Raw genomic sequence first — 21,101 nt, 5'->3', positions numbered from 1 at the left:
ATCTTACTATCGCGCTATCGCATTGTCGCTCTATGGCTTGTATTGTTTAAACAGGATGGCCCTTACGGTATACCGTTATATTAACGTTGTTTAAATCCGAATGAAACCATTTAATTGTGATCCGCATTTTAAGGGTTCTGTATTGTTCCCCGACTCGATAGACGTTTTAAGTGTAAATGTATTTTAAAGAAGCCGAATGTTAATTACAGAAACTCTAAATAAGATAAAATGTTCAACAAAAACTAAAAATACATGATCGTGTATGAGCACATATCAATTGAAATTTACCAAATACGAACGTCACACGATAAAGTACTTTAGTATATCTGTTGTTTCTTAAACTTCTAATAAAAATGCATAGCCTTTACTGTTGAAAGTTTAATTCATGTTAAAATATAATAGTACTGATGGCCGAGATATCAATACAGTCGCTTTTCAATGCATATCTCGATGGAGGTTAACTTTCTTCTGTGTATTTTATTGTTCATGTATTGTATTTTAGGTATAGGCTACTTTAGGTTTGTACGATATTTACCGCTATCAATCAAAGGCATTTAGTGACAAACTTAAGAAAATGCCAATATCTATTAACATTTGTTGTATAATAATTTTATAAAAGTTAGGGGATACCGCGAGTGCGTCCGAGATTTATCATAATTAAAATCGCGCTAAATGCAGCGTATGCACCGGAGGTACAATTCGACGCTTACGCCTATGAAATACAATTCGTCTTTACTTTCCATATGTGGACAGTTGAGTACGTCATCGAATGGAACACGAATCAAAGATAAGGACATTCCACGTTTCCGAAAGTATTTGTATTGCGTGCAGACATCATTGGGGCAATCATGTTACGTATGTTGATGTGTCTGTTTTCCGGATTAAATTTATCCAACTGCATTGACCTTTTTGGTATGTTGTTTGTTTTTCTAACTTAAGTTGATGTATCGTTAAATTATTAATAGTGTAATCAAGACATTGCAGTTTTAAAAAGGTTGTAGTATACGTTTAAATGGAAGAAATGTTTAAAGTACATGGCTTGTTATCATTAACACGTACTATTTTCGTGTTTTCTAAACGTAATTAATTATTGTTCATTCCACAAATGTATGTGAATGATCCGAGGAAAAAACGGAGTAAAACTTCCCAGCATTCGATAAGAATTTATTAAATGTAATTTATTAATTGCATATTTAATACAGGCCAAAAATCAACAACTGAAAAGGTACGCTAAACAAAAGCTATAACAGTTCAGTTTGCTCTAAAATCCTCAGCGTACCAGGAATTACTTAATTAATTTACACATACAGAAAATGTACAGTGAAACCCCTCTAAACCGGACATCCCCGGGACCGAGAGGAAATTCCGGTTTAGAGAGGATTCCGGTTTAAAGGGGACATTGAATATTTTACTTTCAGAAGGTCAATTACATAGTCTAATTTGGGGAAAAAACACTTTTAGCAAATTGTAATAGTTTATTTACATATAACATTCATTCATACTTCATCACATAATAACAATACATGTCACTTAATCTGTTGTTTCAAAGCACAACATAAATCAAACAGTGCAGCCTAAAATACAAACAATGGTATATTTATGCATTTGTTAGTTCCTTTTTTACACTGAAACACATGTCAAGAACGACCTGTTTTTTTAAACATCTACCACGCATAAAAGTCTTCTTCATCGTGTTTATCATAGCCTGAATGGCTTCCTACATCAAAAAAAAAACACACTTAAGAACTCTTTGTTTGTTATCAGTTATTATAATCAGTATTATCATCTCTATTGATCGATATGTACATCACAGGACTAGTATCTTTAAATTGTTTTGCGATATTTACAGTTTGCAAATTTTTCGACCACCTTTATCAATTTCACGCGTCTTTAATCCGCTATTCACAACTTGTTGACACTAGGTCTGAGGTGCGATAAATCAACCGTGAGAGGCTTAGAGAGGTACAATTACGTATGGAATAACCTAATTTTGATCCAAAGAATGACCGGTATTCGGAATTGAGGGGATTCCGGTCTTGAGGAGATATTTTACGCATGGTTTTATAGGAAAAAAATTGGGACCGGACAATTTGTCCGGTTTAGAGAGGATTCCGGTATAGAAAGGATCCGGTTAAGAGGGTTTCTACTGTATATATATATATATATATATATATATATATATATATATATATATATATATATATATATATATATATATATATATATATATATATATATATATATATATATATATTGTTCATTTATTACAAGTACATGTTTTGTAAAATAATTCTAATTTTGTATCATGATCTTTAGCAATAATCACGACAATATTGATCTGCATAACATTTGTGATGGGAAATTAAATTTTCAAATAATATCAACAAGTTGCCTAGAATTATCTCAACATGCTATTAAACCATATCATAATGCTCAACGGTATAAGAAACATGCGATTTAACATAACAACATTTTTTTTTATGTAAAGTGGTAAATAAGTAGCAGTGCACGTAAATATAAATTTTTTATACCCGTATATGTTTTTAATAAAATAGTTAATTCAATTAATACTACATGTATAGTGTTGTTAAAAGTAACATTAAATAGTAATTTTACCACTTTAAGTTCAACTGAATCGTTGTATATGCCAAGTTCGAGTACATGTTTATTATTTGTTTTAATAATGTGTCTGCTTATAACAGCTGTGTGATAAATGTGTTTTATGTTTGCAAATTTAAATACATATAATAGAGATTAAAAGCGCGATAGTATTGTGCAGCACCCTGCTTATAGTTAATTATATTTGGTGACTTTCTGAAATGTCCACATAAACAAAAATATTTAACAAATGAACATGGCTTCATGCCAATTGGACAAATTAACAATACACTCTAAACTGACACATAGGTTATCCTAGATCTTACCCTTAACCAACCCCTGAATTATTATAATTATTCGACTGTGCGTTGGATTCGACTAGTAATCAAAGTGTGGGTAATTGTGTGTTTATTTGATTTCTGTTTGTTTGTTTTACAATAACTATCTTTGTTTTATAAGTTTTCGCGTATACTATCAAATCGGATAGAAAACTTATAATGTATATCGGTGCCACGTTTTAAATAACATAAAATGAGTATAGTTGTTACCATTAAATTAAAAAAGGTGTATTTTAATCTCATATAGACTGTTTTGCCTTTCCTTTAACAGATTTGAATATTGCTTTAAAAATATAATTCACAAAAGAAATATCATTAACAACGGCAATCGGCGTATATGTATTTTGTTCTACCGCTACTGGCGATAAAAAAAATATTGGTAACGTCAGAACTCGTCTTCACTATGTAAACGAACTTAATTGACCTTTCGACAGCGAGAGTGAAGCCACGCCCCCCCGATTTCAAGGGAGGTCACTCCGCCGAAGTCCGTCATAAAAATGATAAAAATGGCTACGCGAATCGGTACGCTGGAGGATATTCCCGACGATTTCGGTCCAAATTACTTGAAATGCGAACTGTCATTGAGGAAGAAACAAAAGGCGAAGGCGTTTGTTAGTGGCTGCTATCTGGAAAAACTGAGTATAACGTTAGAACATGGCGAGAAAGTTCATTTGCGGGGCGAAATATATCCAAGCCAGAGGAAACTGGAAAACCGACATGTTGTTGATGTTGACATCAGTCCGCTAAACAAATGCATCGTCGATGCGTACTGTTCTTGCAAACAAGGGTAACTTTTCTATTGCTTTCATTTTTTATTTAAAAGCTTTTCAGTGTAAGCGCAGTGCCAGTAAATTGTTATTTTCAAATTGTCATTTATTTTCGCGACCTAATGAAACTGTCAACAAATCCAGGCCCGTACCCAGGCCATGGGCCCCCAGCTTGCTGTCGAGTTATGAGAATTGTAAAACAATGGGCCCACTGCAAATTGTCATATCATTAAAGGATCCACAATCCACTTTCCCTCAATGCAAAAGAGCAGATGTTTTATTGACACTGATAACAAAGGGATTAGCCAGTTGAGATTTGCCCCCTAGGCAACGTTTTCTTATCACCTTGTATACACATGGATTTCGATGAGACAAGTAACCCATAAACCTCATGTATAGACTAACTCCTCCCTGACAGACGCCTATAAGGGCCATTTGGGGGGGGGTCAAGAAAATTTGGAATTAATAAAAAAAATATGTAAAAGAATATGAAGACATTTATTTGGTATGGTAGACAAGCATAAAATAGACTCCATGCAATGTGCCAAATTAAAAAAGTATTCCCGGTCAGGCCCCCCCAGTGAAAAAATCCTTCGTACGGCCCTGAAATCTTATATTGACTGTTCCTTTCTAAATAATTAATGTTTTAAAAAAATAATTTTTATTTTACAGGCAAAGTGGGACATGCTCACACACATTAGCTGTGGTTTCAGCCATTGAGCAGTGGAAAATCGCTGGCTACAAAGAAGTTCCTGCTTTACTGTCATCCACAAGTATTCCACAACAGTGGGACAAGCCTCGTGGACCAAAAGTCAAGGCGGAACCAGCATCGTACATGATTTTCGCCAGTCCAACTAATATTGGTCGAAAAAGGAAACCAATCATGGCCCAATTTACAGACAATCGGTAAAGTATTGTAGTAAATAAAATTAATAAAAAAAGAAAAATAATTAGTCATTTATTTATATCAAGTTACACTTGTTTACATATAAAAGTTTTAAAATTCCTACATAATTTGTCATGTATTTACATTCAGTTACAAACATTGACATGTCATGATCTAGAAACAACTGAATATTTTCAGCTGCTCCAAACAATTATACAGCAATTAATAAGAATTTATTTCACAGGTATTTTTGAGATTTCACTGCCTAGCATATAATAAATTGAATTATATTTTCAGAAAAGTCAAATTAATGAATGACCACATTCAAGATCTGCAGCTATTGACAAGCAGCCCAATCTCTTACTTAGTGGAAGAAATTGATGAGAATACTCCAACTGTTGAGACTCCACTTGGAAATCAAGTTGTTGGCAGTGGACTTGCTTACCATGTAAGTTCAAGGTTATAGTACCACCACATTGACATTTAACTAAAGAACTCTATTATAATAAATTTCATGGTCGATTCATTAGATCTACTTAATCAAAAAACCCATAAAATTTGTTATAAAGCAAGACACAAACCATATCTGATCAATCGTGGCAAACAAACTAAGATCAATCCTATTTGACAAAATTTTAAAGTTTTTTACTCTTGCAATGGCTCTCTCTACATGTACACGATGACGAGCAATTTTCTCAGTAGCTGCAATGTCTGCCTGACTCATTTGCAACCCAGAAGTTGCAAATGGTGGAATGTTTAAGTTAAGGCCAAGTCCATCCAACTCATCTTTTATCTTGAAGCCTTTGTCCACCATCACTCCATCACCCTCGTGAATTTTTCCACACTTCATGAGTGCTTTTAACTGGTCTAAAAACCCACTTTGAGCTGTAAGTTCTTTATCAGAGATGGAACCAGCGAATAGCATTGATGAAAAGATTATTGATCCACGTGGATCTATGCCCACCAGTCCTTTCAGAGTATTACATGATTTGTAATCTGAGTAGCATTGACTTTGTCTGGTCAATGAACTTGGTTTTTGAATTCGAAGTTCAGTGCCATCTATGATTACCAACGTTGTTGGGAACTCCTCTCTGTACCTAGGAGGCATGTTGGCAATTATTGTATTTCGATGTGGCCATATTGGTACAGATCCACAACGGTGAAACATATACTGAATCCAGTTATTGAATATATAGCTTGCATCTTGCATGGAAATGCCAAACAGTTTTCCGATATGCTTGAAGTCAAAGTTTTGTCTGAGCTTTATTAAAACCATTAAAAGTTGATCTTCCATTTTGAATGTTTTGAGGCATGTCAGGTTTTTCTTCATTGAAAATGGCTTCTCCACAGGTAAAATGAATTTCATAAATGCCTCAAATTGACTATGATTAAGGCCGGTGTAATATATAAACTCATCATATTTAGTGTTTTTTCTCAATGACTCACAACTGAATGTTGGAGCAATATTTGTGGAGGTAACTGCTGGTTCCTGACTGGACGTGCTGTCTTGTTCCTTTCGAAGAATGTTCTCCTTGTCTAGTATCAATTTGGCCAAATGTCGTTTAAGTTGCTCATTCTCAGCAGCCAAGGCCAGCATGTTCATACCTAAACTTTCTGAAAAGGAAAAATAAATTAGTGTCTTGTTCTGATAAAATTGAACTTAATGCATGTGCATTAAGTGGTATCCCTGATTAGCCTGTTCGGACTGCACTGGCTAATCTAGGATGACACTTTACGCACATGCATTTAGCCCTGTTTTCTCAGAACGCGACTCATTAAATTACTTGCATGTATTTTTAGGCTCCTCTAATGCAGTTGGTGCATGCAGTACGAAATGAGACAGGGTGTGGGAACTTATCATTGCCTGTAGACCGTGCCTTAAATGAGGAAATTCACGTTTTGCTGCAACAATATGCCCAACACTGGCAGGATTTAGGGCTTAGTTCTGATGAAAGCAGGGAACTGGAAAGATCTACAAGGCTTCAAGCAAGTTCTAAGAACTGGTTTAGTGAGCGCCAAAAGCGAGTGACCGCTTCAAACTTTGGGGCAGTTATGAATAGGAAGAAGGATATAAATGACGCCTTCATGAAAAATACTTTTTTTCGGAGCCAGTTTGTTTCCAAAGCAACCACGTATGGCCATATAAATGAGAGAACTGCGAAAATAACGTACATTAACAAGACTGGCACCCACTTGCATGATGTTGGATTAATAGTAAATTCCAAATTCCCATTTCTAGGTGCTTCACCAGATGCCATTGTCTGTGAAAATGGGAAAGTAGGACTAGTTGAGGTGAAGTGCCCTTACTCAGCTAGAAATTTGTCCCTTGATGAAATACTCAATGGAAATGTTCCAAATTTCTTTTTGAAAAAAGTAGGGGGAAGTGTTGCTTTAGAAAAAAAACATAGTTACTTTTTCCAAGTGCAGGGCCAGTTGTTAGTGTCAGGATTGCAGTTTTGCGACTTTGTCGTGTATATTAATGACAACATTTATATTGAAAGAATTGAACCGGACGAGTCCATCATGAATTCTTTGTTAAGAAAATTGTGTATATTTTATTGTGAACACTTCAAGGCATATTCACAGAACCAGAGTAAGAAATAATTCCTTACCAGTCGACTTCTCATTCGTTGGCGGCTCCGGGATCTCAGATCTCACTGTTTCAGTAACTATAGGTGTCTGTGGTGATACATGTATCATTTCGTTTGAACTGAAACATATAAATGCATTTTTTTAAGAAAAAAAATTGTTTGATTCTTTAGTCATAGTGAAGCATTCTTAGATGAATACAAATATTTTGTTGTTATTTCTTTTACCCAATTCATAATCATAAAGAGAAACAAATGTTTTGTTCAACCATGAATTGATGATTTTAATTTTGTATATGACTACCAACCAGCCAGTTTAAGTCCTGGGCACAAGGTTATAAAACTTTGAGCATACTCGAGCAAAATCGAACTCAAGGATTTCTCCAAACGATTGGGAAGTATTCAACTTCACCAATATTTAATTTGGTCAATCGTGTCGAGTTCTAATTGACAAATAAAAAACAAACTCAAATAGAGGCAAAACAAACTCCAAAATTCTTCAGTTTCATTTGGCTTGATCATGCTCAAAATTTCATAATCTCAGGGCCTGGTCTACCTCAAGAGTCACCCTGTGTGATAATGCCCCAGAGGGCCATGCACAGAAAAACTTAATTTGGAAGAAAGAATCAACATTGTATTCACATATAATCAAAGGATTTGCTTAAAAGAACTCAAATACTGTACATACCTGAAAGATTGAGTAAGTACAGTCCTGGCTTTCTTTCTTGGAGGCTCCGATAATGGCCTGATTTTTGGTGGTGGTCTGACTGGAGTCAGCGTCTCATAGGATGTAGCTGGCCTTGGATCTGGATTTTCCTTGTCAAAATGCTGAGGGTACAAAAAAGTAATTATATTATCAAAATATCTTAAAATATAACACAATTACTTCAAAGATGGCATGTTGAATTGTGTAAACGTATTTAATTAGTAGCATATTGAGAAATTTCAATACCGACTATTGATAATTATAGGGTCGTCTCAAAAGATCAGTGACACTAGACAGGTGCATTTTTTGCGCTGTAGGCCCGGATATGATACATAAACAGAGGACGGGGTGAGGGGTCCTCCCCTGGAATTTGGTAAAATCCTTTAACGCCTGTGGTGAGATTTAAAGCATATCTAGACAAATAATAAGATAAGAAAATTTAAGACTATGGCCTGTTCTTTGTTATTTTACTGTTTTTTCTCAAGTTTTTTTGTATGTTTCAAACAAACATTGTAGGACCAGGTCATCTGTGCCTAATAGCAGCTACGCCCCTGCTAGATCAAGATATATTGTTGAGTTATCGCTGGTAGTGTGGCTCCGGAAACTCCAAGTTAAACAAACGAATGGGTTTTTAAATCTAATCTTTTCTTTACTTGTTGAGAATAATTATCGTTCAATGTTAGCCTATGTTGTTGGGACTGTAATGTTAGCCTATGTTGTTGGGACTGAAGTTCAAGCTGGTACACTCAGGCAAATGTTTGTTGGTCGCAAAACTGGTTGAGACCAAGAAAACTGGTAGTGACCCAAAACATTGGTAGTCAAGTGATTATGAGAGGAAAAATTGCACCCAGCGTTGGGCTCGAACCCACGACCACATTAACACTAGACACAGTGCTCTACTGACTGAGCTAACTGGTTGTTGCCCCCACACAGTCACTACACTAGGGGAAGAAATGCTGGAAAACATAGCACTAAAAGAAACGAACCCCCTTTTTGCCTGTAAGTTAGATGAAACTCATGTCACAAACAGACATAAAGGGACCTATAAATAAAGAGGTTCTTGCATCTAAAAATAAATATAGTCTTCCCGATCGATGAGTCAGCAGATTTAACCCTTACAGTGCGGGAACCGAGTTGTGAAGGCCTTTGCAAACAGTTTGGATCCAGATGAGACGCCACAGAACGTGGCGTCTCATCTGGATCCAAACTGTTTGCTATTCTGATAGTATTCTTTGAACAAAAATCGAAGAAAATGCTAATTTTAGAAATTTAGCAGACGACATTTTAGCAGACGACAAATTTCCCAGCATGCAAAGGGTTAACCCTACAAAGAATTGCACTGTGGGTAGATAAAGTTTCAAGTATGCGGATAATCAAACGAGCTTAAAAGGCTTTTATGGCACGAAAAAGATGCATAAAACATGGGATTCGCGGGAGGGATTCGATGGCTCATCAATCGTCGGAAGTATTCAAAATGTATTTAAAGCTGTAAACCGTTTCTATACAAATTGCCTGGAGCGAAAACTATTGAATTTTGACACTTTCGGAACATGGTAATACACAAAGCAGGATCAACTAAAACATCGAAAACACAGAGACAGCAAGCACTATGTATTTTGCATGTAGATTTGACCCTGCTTTCATATGGGTCAAACTGCAAGTGAAATGCGCAGTGTTCTGTTGGTACCAACAGCATAGGATCTTAGGATAACACAACTGGGATTTACACCAAGTAAGAACAAATATACAATACCTTAGAACAAACGTAGACGTGTTTTGCTTTCGGGCGATCGCTTAATATTTCGAGATTAAGCTGTTCGTGTGGACGACCACAAAGACGAATCCAACGTTTGCATTTTTCAAGACTTGTACCCGGTTTAGGAAATGGAATAAACGTAGTTCCATCTATTAACCGTTCTGGATACCTTGTGTCTGAATTACAAGTGCCATAACAGCACCTTTTAACCATTTTCTTTGTTTAAAACACAGAATAGCGTAAGAGCTTGTGTGCCCGTCAACGGCGAGTTTGACGGACAAAATGGCGGATAGAAACGGACTGTGTGTTGTCCAGAACTATGCTGTAATCTGATTGGTTAATAAGCCTGTCAATCATTCGGCTGTCGAAAGGTCAATTACGCATTGATTTTACCAATGGCGCAATCTGTTTTTGACCTCTATACAACTCAACTGAAAAATATTAATGTCTTAGAAATGATAATAGACACACGAAAACATGACTCATGTATATTAAACGACGTATGTTGTTATCAAAATTGTGGTACTCAACCTAAAATATTTGTGCCGCAACCGCTTTGTAAGCGCTGCATCCAAGAGACTCAGTTGGATTTCAAGGAAACGATACCACATGTTACCGTAATATTTAGGACCACAGTTTCAATTTCTCCAAATTTCATTTATGTCGATGAAGGATATGGATATTTATTTTATTAACAAATTGTACTATTTTTGTACTAAGTTTTTTTTCATAGGTTGTCTAGACCTCGACAATCATACCAATTGGCAAGCAATCGGACCACACATACAAGAAATCAAGTATGTACGTTCCTCAAACCGCTTTCGAGCCTCTGTGCAATGTGAGCCCGGCTATCAAGGTTTTGTGCTTTTTCAACAGAAATATAGCGATCGTTTTCCAATGGATTGCATAAATGGGTCATGGACGTTTGCTTCACCTTGCATGGAAGTTGGTACGTATTAAAAGAAATATAAACAATACGACATTAAGGTATCATATATGCATATACATCCGACCAACATATTATTTAATCAAACTTAATTTTGTAAAACGTGTTATTTTAATGAAGATGATATCACACTAGTTCATTGTTATACATGAATGTACGGTTATTGATGTTTACTTTGAATGAGTATAAACGACATTTTTAGTTTGCCCAGACATTTCCAACAATGATACATGGAAAACAAACGGGGAAAATATACAACGCATCGAATATTTGCCAAGTTCTTTGTCAACAGTGACTGCACACTGTCTGAATGGATATGAAGCAATTTCTCATAATAGTTCCAATGATCATTTCTCGGTTAAATGCGAGCAAGGTGTTTGGGTGGCCGAAGTAGCGGAAGGTGCATGCCAAAAAAAAGGTAAAGAACCAAAATACTATATCAGTTGTTTTTTGCATTTACAAATTCGATGATTTGATTTAAGCTACGATGTTGAGCTTACCTATTACAAACACATTTTGAAATGCGTGCATGTATACGGGAACATAAATAAATGTAGATCATAGTAAACAAAACAATTTCGTGTTTTAAACTATTGAAAAGCTTAAGGTCTATAGAACGGTGTTTTAATATATGGTTATAAGTGATTCAAGTGCGATTAAACTTTTCTGTATATGTCGTGCAACTCGACTACCACGATACCTTTTACAATAAATGCAACTGCCACAATACCAAATTAAACTAACGCGACTTCCACTTGACTTTCTACAACAAACGCGACTACAACTTGACCTCCTACAACTAACGCGACTACCACTAGACATCCTCCAACTAACGCGACTTCCACTTGACATCCTATAACAAACGCCACTACCACTAGACTTTATACAACCAACTCGACTTCCACTAGACATCCTACAACTAACTTGACTACCACTAGACATTCTCAAACTAACTCGACTACCACTAGACATCCTACAACTAACGCGACTATCACTAGACATACTACAGCTAAAGCGACTACCACTAGAATTTCTACAACTAACTTGACTACCACTAGTTATCCTTCAACTAACTTGACTACCACTAGACATCCTACAACTAACTCGACTACCACTAGACATCCTACAACTACTACGACTACCACTATACATCCTACAACTAACTTGACTACCACTAGACATTCTACAACTAACTTGACTACCACTAGACATCCTACAACTAACGCGACGACCACTAGACATCCTACAACTAACGCGACTACCACTAGACATCCTACAACTAACTCGACTACCACTAGACATCCTACAACTACTACGACTACCACTATAATCCTACAACTAACTTGACTACCACTAGACATTCTACAACTAACTTGACTACCACTAGACATCCTACAACTAACGCGACGACCACTAGACATCCTACAACTAACGCGACTACCACAAGACATCCTACAACTAACTCGACTACCACAAGACATCCTACAACTAAAGCGACGACCACTAGACATCCTACAACTAACTCGACTACCACTAGACATCCTACAACTAACGCGACTACCACTAGACATCCTACAACTAATGCGACTACCACTAGACATCATCCAACTAAAGAGACTACCTCTAGACATCCTCCAACTAACGCGACTTTCACTTGACATCCAACAACAAACGCCATTTCCACTAGCCTTTATACAACTAACGCGACTACCATTAGACATCCTACAACTAACTCGACTACCACTAGACATCCTACAACTAACGCGCCTTCGAATAGACATCCTCCAACTAACGCGACTTCCACTTGACATCCTACAACAAACGCCACTACCACTAGACTGTATTCAACTAACGCGACTACCACTATACTTTCTACAACTAACTTGACTAGCAATAGTCATCCTACATCTAAAGCGATTTCCACTTGACATCCTACAACTAACTCGACTTCCACTAGACATCCTACAACTAACATGCCTACCACTAGACATCATACATCTAACACGACTACCAGTAGACATTCTACAACTAATGCGACTACCAGTAGACATCCTACAACTAACTTGACTACCACTAGACATCCTACAACTAACGCGACTACCACTAGACATCCTACAACTAACGCGACTACCACTAGACATCCTACAACTAACTTGACTACCACTAGTTATCCTTCAACTAACTTGACTACCACTAGACATCCTACAACTAACTCGACTACCACTAGACATCCTACAACTACTACGACTACCACTATACATCCTACAACTAACTTGACTACCACTAGACATTCTACAACTAACTTGACTACCACTGGACATCCTACAACTAACGCGACTACCACTAGACATCCTACAACTAACGCGACTACCACTAGACATCCTACAACTAACTCGACTACCACAAGACATCCTACAACTAACGCGCCTTCGAATAGACATCCTCCAACTAACGCGACTTCCACTTGACATCCTACAACTAACTCGACTTCCACTAGACATCCTACAACTAACATGACTACCACTAGACATCATACATCTAACACGACTACCAGTAGACATCCTACAACTAATGCGACTACCACTAGACATCCTACAACTGACGCGACTACCACTAGACATCCTACAACTAACGCGACTACCACTGGACATCCTACAACTAGCGCGACTACCACTAGACATCCTACAACTAACGCGACTACCACAAGACATCCTACAACTAACGCGACTACCACTGGACATCCTACCGCGACTACCACTAGACATCCTACAACTAACGCGACTACCACTGGACATCCTACAACTAACGCGACTACCACTAGACATCCTACAACTAACGCGACTACCACTAGACATCCTACAACTAACTCGACTACCACTAGACATCCTACAACTAACGCGACTACCACAAGACATCCTACAACTAACGCGACTACCACTAGACATCCTACAACTAACGCGACTACCACTAGACTTCCTACAGCTAACGCGACTACCACTAGACTTCCTACAGCTAAAATGACTAACACTAGAAATACTACAGCTAAAGCGACTACCACTACGTTCCAATCTATTGGACGGTGCTCCTGTAACACGGGATACACTTTTACTGGACGAAATAACAACATTGAATGTCTCGCGAACGGATCATGGAGAGTTCCCGAAAGCAACTGCGCTATAAAAAGTAATATTATTATATTTAAACCGGTCAATGACAAAATCTGCATAAGTGACATCATGAGAGGCATGAACAAAATCTGTCGTTGGCGTAATGTTTTTGTGAATAATTCAAATGAATTATGTTGTCAAACCAACGGGAATACTATGAAACAAAATACAAGCAGCTGTTTAAAAGTTAATGCGAAAATTACGCAAGTATAGCATGTATAAACACAAGTGATATTAGTGTCATTAAGACAGCGTTTGTCGTGGGACGGCCTTTTTCTCCTTTTTTTGGTTTCAATTCAAGCACTCATTTATTGAACATCATAGTACTACCTTAAAACAAATACACATTTTCCCTGAATAGTATATATTTAGATAGGCATGGCTTTTCTCCAGATTAAGTAAAAATGACTCATGCCATATTACGTAGTGATAAATCTGGATGAATTATGGAACTTTCATATACTCCAGGGGTGCAAATAAACTGGACAAAAGGCGAGCGTGGGGTTGTTTTGAAAAAATCAGTATATTTTTTTTAAAGCATGGAAAGCCTTCCTACAAATTTGCATGTAGTTCAGTGAAATGATGCTGATTAAGAAAATCATACATTAGATAATATTTGGAAAAGTGCCCACTACGGGTGCGCTACCTTAATAAATTTAAATTGTTAATATGTTAAGTTATGTTCTGAAAAAAAAAAACATCATTGTCTTATCAAGTCAGTGACTTATCACCAGTCCTTATTAATACACACACACACATGACCAAATTAAATTCAAAATAAACATACTTGCACATGCCTTATGTTATATAATCACCTAGAACCAGTCAATTCACAGTATCGTGTAGTTGTACCGATTTACCGGTACTTGAATTGTTTATCAAGCACAATAATATATTTTATACTTTCGTGTGCAAAAAAAGATTTATCCAACAACATCGCAATTCAAAATGAGCATACATTGGTTTATAATTGCGATATCGTACTGGTGATGGTTTTTATTTCAGAACTAAACTCTCGACTGGAAATGAAAAACGTGTCTTTATTTCTTATTTATACTTTTGTTTCAACAGATTGTGGACCTCCTCTTGACTGGGCACACGGCACATGCATTGCGACCAACACAACGTACCAATCTATTGGACTGTGTTCCTGTAACACTGGATACACTTTTACTGGACGAAATAACAGCATTGAATGTCTTGCGAACGGATCATGGAGAGTTCCCGATGTCAACTGCACTATAAAAAGTAATATTAGTACATTTGAACCGGTCAATGACAAAATATGCATATGTGACATCATGAGAGGCATGGACAAAATCCGTCGTTGGCGTAATGTTTTTGTGAATAATTCAAACGAACTGAGTTGTCAAACCAACGCGAATACTATGAAACAAAATAAAAGCTTCTGTTAAAAAGTCAATGCGAACAATAAACAATTACAGCACGTATAAACACAAGTGATATTAGTGTCATTAAGACAGCGTTTGGCGTGGGACGGCCTTTTTCTCCTTTTAGGTGTTCAATTCAAGTACTCATTTATTAAACATCATAGTACTGCCTTAAAAGAAATACTCAATTTCCCTGAATAGTATATATTTTGATAGGTATGGCTTTTTTCCAGATTAGGTAAAAATGACTCGACGCATATTTCGTAGTTATCTTAGCAAAGTAAGTCCATATGTCCGAGTAATGTTTGTAACATTGCTGTAGTTGACGGTTTTACATTTTGCGCTGATGTTCAGTATTGTGTTTTAAGACTGTGGCAATCCACTAGCTGATCCACATCGCCACGATGACACATCAAACGGCACAGTTTTTTTGTCAACGGTAACATTTCGGTGTAACGAAGGCTATGAATTGGTGGGAGCAAACACATCAGTATGTACGGAATTGTCTAAATGGCGACCAGATGTTCCAAATTGCAAAATAAAAGGTGAAAATTTACATTTCATATACTGTACTCAGTACACGTAACACGCTATTTAATGCTTTTATAATATTAGCTAAAGGAATGGGTCTATATTCATCATTTCTATTTGATGTAAAGACAATGATTTTAAGTTTGCGACAGAAATTTATCATTTGATTGAATGCAAATTTCGGTATAGTCTCACCTCAGAATGGATGGCTTCTGATATTATAAGTCAGCATGTTAATGCCGCCAAATGTGCGATAGCGTTTGATTCTGACTATATAGTACATTTAACAAGGTAAAATTGAAGGCAATTGTAATTTGCGACAGTGCGAGAATGATCTGGGCATCTGTAACATTGCCTTTTGGGCTTGTTTAAGCACACTCATTTTGATTTTTGTCTTGATGATAGTATATTTTGCACATATATAATTAATGTACTAATGTACTGAAAAGGTAAACATACCATTGTTATTGGGTATCTAAGTCATCTGCTTGAGACAAATTATCAAAGTAAAGCACATCTGAACATAACGCAAACTCGCTATAAACAAACATAGACATGCTTATTTTTAATCACAACCTTGAACCAGTAAATTCATATTAAAGTAGGTTTGTGTCAATTTATGGGTACGTGCAAGGTTAAGTTTGTTTAGTTTTAGATATGATACGTATGAGTGCAAAGCGCGCTTTCTCAAATGGAATTGCAATTCAAAATGAACATGATTGAAGTTTCGATATTGTTTGGTGGATTATTTTTCATTTCTTAAACAAAATCAAGGTTGCAAATAAAAAAAGTCTCTATATTACTTTTAGTATACTTTTGTTTGAACAGATTGTGGACATCCTCCTGATTTAGCATACGGCACATGCATTGCTATCAACACTACATTCAAATCTATTGTACTGTGCTCCTGTAACACTGGATACACTTTTACTGGACAAAATAGCGGCATTGAATGTCTCGCGAACGGATCATGGAGAGGTCCCGATGGTAGCTGCACTATAAAAAGTAATATTATCATATTTGAACCGTTCCATAACAAACCCTGCATACGTGACATCATTGGTGAAATGAATATAATTCGTCGTTGTCGTTATATTTTTGTGAATAATTGGAATAAGATTGTATGCCAATCTTTCCGTGTATTCACATACTAGAATAAATGGATTCAGTAGTTATTTACTGCCTAATTAGCGCCGAAAGTATGACGTTTGTTTATTCTGACTTGATCTGACCAAAATAAAAGAAATTCAAATAAAAATTTGTTGTTTTTTGCGACGTTACGATTATGTTCTCTGAATCGTTCACGCTTGTTTTATAGGATTGTTTGAGCACACTAATTTAGATCTTTGTATTAATAAATGCAAATTGTTAGGTTCTGACAAATCTAAGAACAACACAATAAATATCTTCCCAAGTCAGTGACTTATAACAAGTCCTTATTACTACACACAACAGGACCAAAATGAATTCAAAATAAACATATTTGCAAATGCCTTATGTTATATCATCACCTAAAACCAGCCAATTCACAGTATCGTGTAGTTGTGTCGATGTACGGGTACTTGAACTGTTTATTTAAGCACAATCATATATTCTACACTTTCATGTGCAAAAAAAGATTAATCCAACAATATCGCAATTCTTAATGAGCATCAATGGCTATATTATTGCAATAGCGTTCTGGCGATTGTTTGTATTTCAGAACAAAGCTCACGACTGAAAACGAAAAACGTATTTTAATTTCTTCTATTATACTTATGCTTCAACAGATTGTGGACCTCCTCCTTATTGGGCATACGGCAGATGCATTACTACCAAGACTACGTACCAATCTACTGGACGGTGCTCCTGTAACACTGGATACACATTTACTGGACGAAATACCAGCATTGAATGTCTCGCGAACGGATCATGGAGAGTTCCCGATGGCAACTGCACTATAAAAAGTACTGTTTTTATATTTGAACCGTTCAATGACAAAATCTGCATAAGTGACATCATGAGAGGCATGAACAAAATCCCTCGTACATTTTAATGTTTCTGCGAATAATTGAAATGCATTGTGTTGTCAAACCAACGGGAATACTATGGAACAAAATAAAAGCAGCTGTTATAAAGTCAATGCGAAAAATACACAATTACAACACGTATAAACTTAAGTGATATTAGTGTAAATAAGACAGCGTTTGTCTTGGGACGCCTTTTTCTCCTTTTTGGGTTTCAATTCAAGCACTCATTTTTTAAACATCATAGTAGGACTACTTTCTTAAAAGAAATACACGTTTTCCCTGAATAGTATATATTTTGATAAGCATGGCTTTTCTCCAGATTATTAGGTAAAAATGACTCATGCCATATTACGTCGTGATTTTAGCCAAGTAACTCAATATGTCCGAGTAATGTTTCCATGCGCGGCGTTTTGTACATTGCTGAAGTAGACGATTGTACATTTTGCGCTTATATTCAATATTGTGTTTTAAGATTGTGGCAATCCACTGGCTGATCCACATCGCCACGATGACACTTCAAACAGCACAGTTTTTTTGTCAACGGTTACATTTTTGTGTAACGATGGCTATGAATTGGTGGGAGCAAACACATCAGTATGTACGGAATTGTCTAAATGGAGACCAGAAGTTCCAAATTGCAAAATAAAAGGTGACCATTTACATTTCATACACTGGACGAAGTAAACGTAACGCGCTATTTACTACTTTTATAATATTAGCCAAAGGAATATGTCTATAATCACCATTTCTATTTGATGTAAATACAACGATTTTAAGTTTGCGAAAGAAATTAATCATGTGATTGAATGCCAATATTCTGCATTGCCTCACCTCAGAATGGATGGATTCTGATATTATTAATGAGCAGGTTAATTCCTCCGAATGTGCGACAGCGTTTGATTCTGACTATACAGTACATTTAATAAGGTTAAGGTGCAGGCAATCGTAATTTGCGACAGTGCGATAACGATCTGGGCAAATGTAACTTTCCTTTATGGGCTTGTTTAAGCACACTCATTTGGCTTTTTGTCTTGATGATAATATATTTTGCACATATATAATTAATGTACTAATGTAATGAAAAGGTAAACATACCATGGTCATTGGGTATCCATGTCATCTGCTTGAGACAAGTTATCAAATTTCAGCACATCTGGATCTAACGCAAACTCGCTATAAACAATCATACATTTGCATAGTTTTAATCACAACCTTGGACCAGTAAATTGATATTTAAGTAGGTTTGTGTCAATATATGGGTACGTGCACTGTCAAGTTTGTTTAGTTTTAGATATGATACGTATAAGTGCAAAGCACGATTTTTCAAATGGCATTGCAATTCAAAATGAACATGATTGATATTTCGATATTGTTTGGTGGCTTATTTGTCATTTCTTAAACAAAATCAAGGTTGCAAATAAAACACGTCTCTATATTTCTTGTAGTATACTTTTGTTTCAACAGATTGTGGACATCCTCCTGATTTAGCATACGGCACATGCATTGCTACAAACTCTACGTTCCAATCTATCGGACTGTGCTCCTGTAACACTGGATACACTTTGACTGGACGAAATAGCGGCATTGAATGTCTCGCGAACGGATCATGGAGAGGTCCCGATGGTAGCTGCACTATAAAAAGTAATATTATTATGTTTGAACCGTTCCATAACAAAACCTGCATACGTGACATCATTGGTGAAATAAATATAATTCATCGTTGGCGTTATATTTTTGTGAATAATTTGAATAAGATTGTATGCCAATCTTTCCATGTATCCACATACTAGAATAAATAGATTTGGTAGTTATTTACTGCCCGATTATCGCCGAAAGGGTGACGGTTTTTTATTCTGACTTGATCTGACCAAAATTAAAGTAATTCAAATCAAAAGTTGTTGTTATTTGCGACGTTACGCTAATGTTCTGGGTTGTGAGTTGTGGGAAAAACTTAAAAATATAAACAGGCACACTAACGTGTAATTGATGTATTTAACTAACTCTAATCAAAGTTTGTATCTTTACCTTGTCGTCCATTTAAGTTCAATGCTGTTTTAGTAATCGGTTCAACACGAACTGCATAATAAAGCAATATATGCGTATGCATGTGATAAAACACAGATCCACTAACATATAAATGAAACCATGTTTGTCTTATCCTATTTTCGTAGGTCAATATTGTCATATGAAACTTGTTTCCGCGACATACATCCACTTTGTGGATATACGTTGTTTGTATTTAATGCAATGCATAGTTAATTATCACTTCAATAATCCCTTTTAACTGTAAGATGTCCGTCGTTAATCGATTGTAATTTGTCATTTTTGCCGATTCATAATTCTTTGCTATATTGTCGGCCATCTTGTTTAAATTATGCAAGTGACAGGTGCGCATAGCAATCTAAAACCGCATAATTAGCGATTCACATTTTGTTTAATTAGTATGCGGTTGAACACTTATTTCAATAATTACTTATGCAAAAGACCATTACGATACATACACAGCTTGTTTTATTTTAAATTAAATTAATCTTAGAAATACATGTTTTGATTTTACTGTTTTATGCATGAAATGCATAATTTCAACGAGAATTTCACAATGCTTTCATCAGACGTCTCTTAAATAAGTGTCTCGATATTGATAGCGGGTTATTCTCGCATGGCTAAATCAACACCGCACGCACCTCGCTGCATTTGGGACAAACTCTGATACTATTCACCTAAAATGTTTAGTCACGTGGCAATTAAGATGCTATAAATAAGGGCATATGACATCTTAAGCCTTTGAAAATGGAAAAGTGGCGCTGCATATATAGCTATTCTTCAAAAGAAATTGACATCCTTCAATTTGCTATCTTGTAAGACAATAATTGAACATTCAAAACTTATTAAGGGAAAATGTCTTATGTCATATAATGAAGTCATCTTTACAAAGTTAACTTTGTCCGATCAATATTTTCATCCGCGACATTTGTACATTTCTGCAGTAGATGATTTTACATTTCAGCTTATGTTCAATATTATTTTCAGACTGTGGCAATCCATTACCTGATTTGAATCGCCGTGATGACATTTCAAACGGCACAGTTTATTTGTCAACGGTAATTTTTTCGTGTAACGATGGCTACGAGCTTGTTGGAGAAAACACATCCCTCTGTACGGATTTGTCCAAATGGCGACCAGAAGTTCCTCGATGCAAAATAAAAGGTGACAATATACATTGTAAACACTCCACAATATACAATTGACACGCCACCTACAGCAAGTAATAACATTGATTACAGAAATATGTTTCTATTTTTATATTTGAAACGTCTCATATCAAAGCCTACGTGATATCATTGCTAACATGAATATAGTTCGTCCCTGGCGTTATATTTTGGTGAATAATTGGAATAAGATTGTATGCCAATCTTTC

General features: G+C 36.1%; 3 protein-coding genes across 26 annotated transcripts in view; 2 read left to right on the top strand and 1 right to left on the bottom strand.

The window, feature by feature from the left end:
- Positions 1-21,101, top strand: part of LOC127853540 (sushi, von Willebrand factor type A, EGF and pentraxin domain-containing protein 1-like) — a 46,822-nt gene that overhangs the window by 1,217 nt on the left and 24,504 nt on the right. For 5 of the 23 annotated variants that reach the window (XM_052388106.1, XM_052388103.1, XM_052388100.1 and 2 more), the window contains exons 2-10: positions 10,373-10,588; positions 10,788-11,003; positions 14,824-15,000; positions 15,512-15,688; positions 16,503-16,679; positions 17,444-17,620; positions 18,156-18,332; positions 19,148-19,324; positions 20,714-20,890. In XM_052388106.1, the coding sequence (XP_052244066.1) occupies positions 10,373-10,588; positions 10,788-11,003; positions 14,824-15,000; positions 15,512-15,688; positions 16,503-16,679; positions 17,444-17,620; positions 18,156-18,332; positions 19,148-19,324; positions 20,714-20,890 (1,671 nt within the window). Of the gene's footprint in view, positions 1-753; positions 913-10,372; positions 10,589-10,787; positions 11,004-14,823; positions 15,001-15,511; positions 15,689-16,502; positions 16,680-17,443; positions 17,621-18,155; positions 18,333-19,147; positions 19,325-20,713; positions 20,891-21,101 lie in introns of all 23 variants that reach the window. The other 18 variants (XM_052388119.1, XM_052388118.1, XM_052388109.1 and 15 more) reach the window with 10 other exon arrangements.
- On the top strand, positions 3,365-7,382 carry LOC127853544 (uncharacterized). Of its 2 annotated transcripts, XM_052388123.1 has the most exons (4): positions 3,365-3,723; positions 4,376-4,609; positions 4,887-5,037; positions 6,390-7,382. In XM_052388123.1, exons 1-4 carry the CDS (start codon positions 3,434-3,436, stop codon positions 7,191-7,193), a joined length of 1,479 nt encoding a protein of 492 aa, XP_052244083.1. In that variant the 5' UTR covers positions 3,365-3,433; the 3' UTR covers positions 7,194-7,382. The 2 variants fall into 2 exon arrangements, with proteins under 2 accessions (XP_052244083.1, XP_052244084.1); XM_052388124.1 differs by lacking the exon at positions 6,390-7,382 and having other exon boundaries at positions 3,419-3,723; positions 4,887-5,055.
- On the bottom strand, positions 4,649-10,011 carry LOC127853543 (uncharacterized). Its single transcript, XM_052388122.1, has 4 exons — positions 9,637-10,011; positions 7,866-8,005; positions 7,202-7,299; positions 4,649-6,203 (listed from the first exon to the last, which is right to left on the bottom strand). The coding sequence occupies exons 1-4, from the start codon at positions 9,850-9,852 to the stop codon at positions 5,122-5,124; spliced, it is 1,536 nt and encodes a 511-aa protein (XP_052244082.1). The 5' UTR covers positions 9,853-10,011; the 3' UTR covers positions 4,649-5,121.

This window comes from Dreissena polymorpha, chromosome 12 (assembly GCF_020536995.1).
Source record: "Dreissena polymorpha isolate Duluth1 chromosome 12, UMN_Dpol_1.0, whole genome shotgun sequence".
NCBI classification, from domain to species: Eukaryota; Metazoa; Mollusca; class Bivalvia; order Myida; family Dreissenidae; genus Dreissena; species Dreissena polymorpha.
This window is presented reverse-complemented; position numbering and strand designations above follow the sequence as displayed.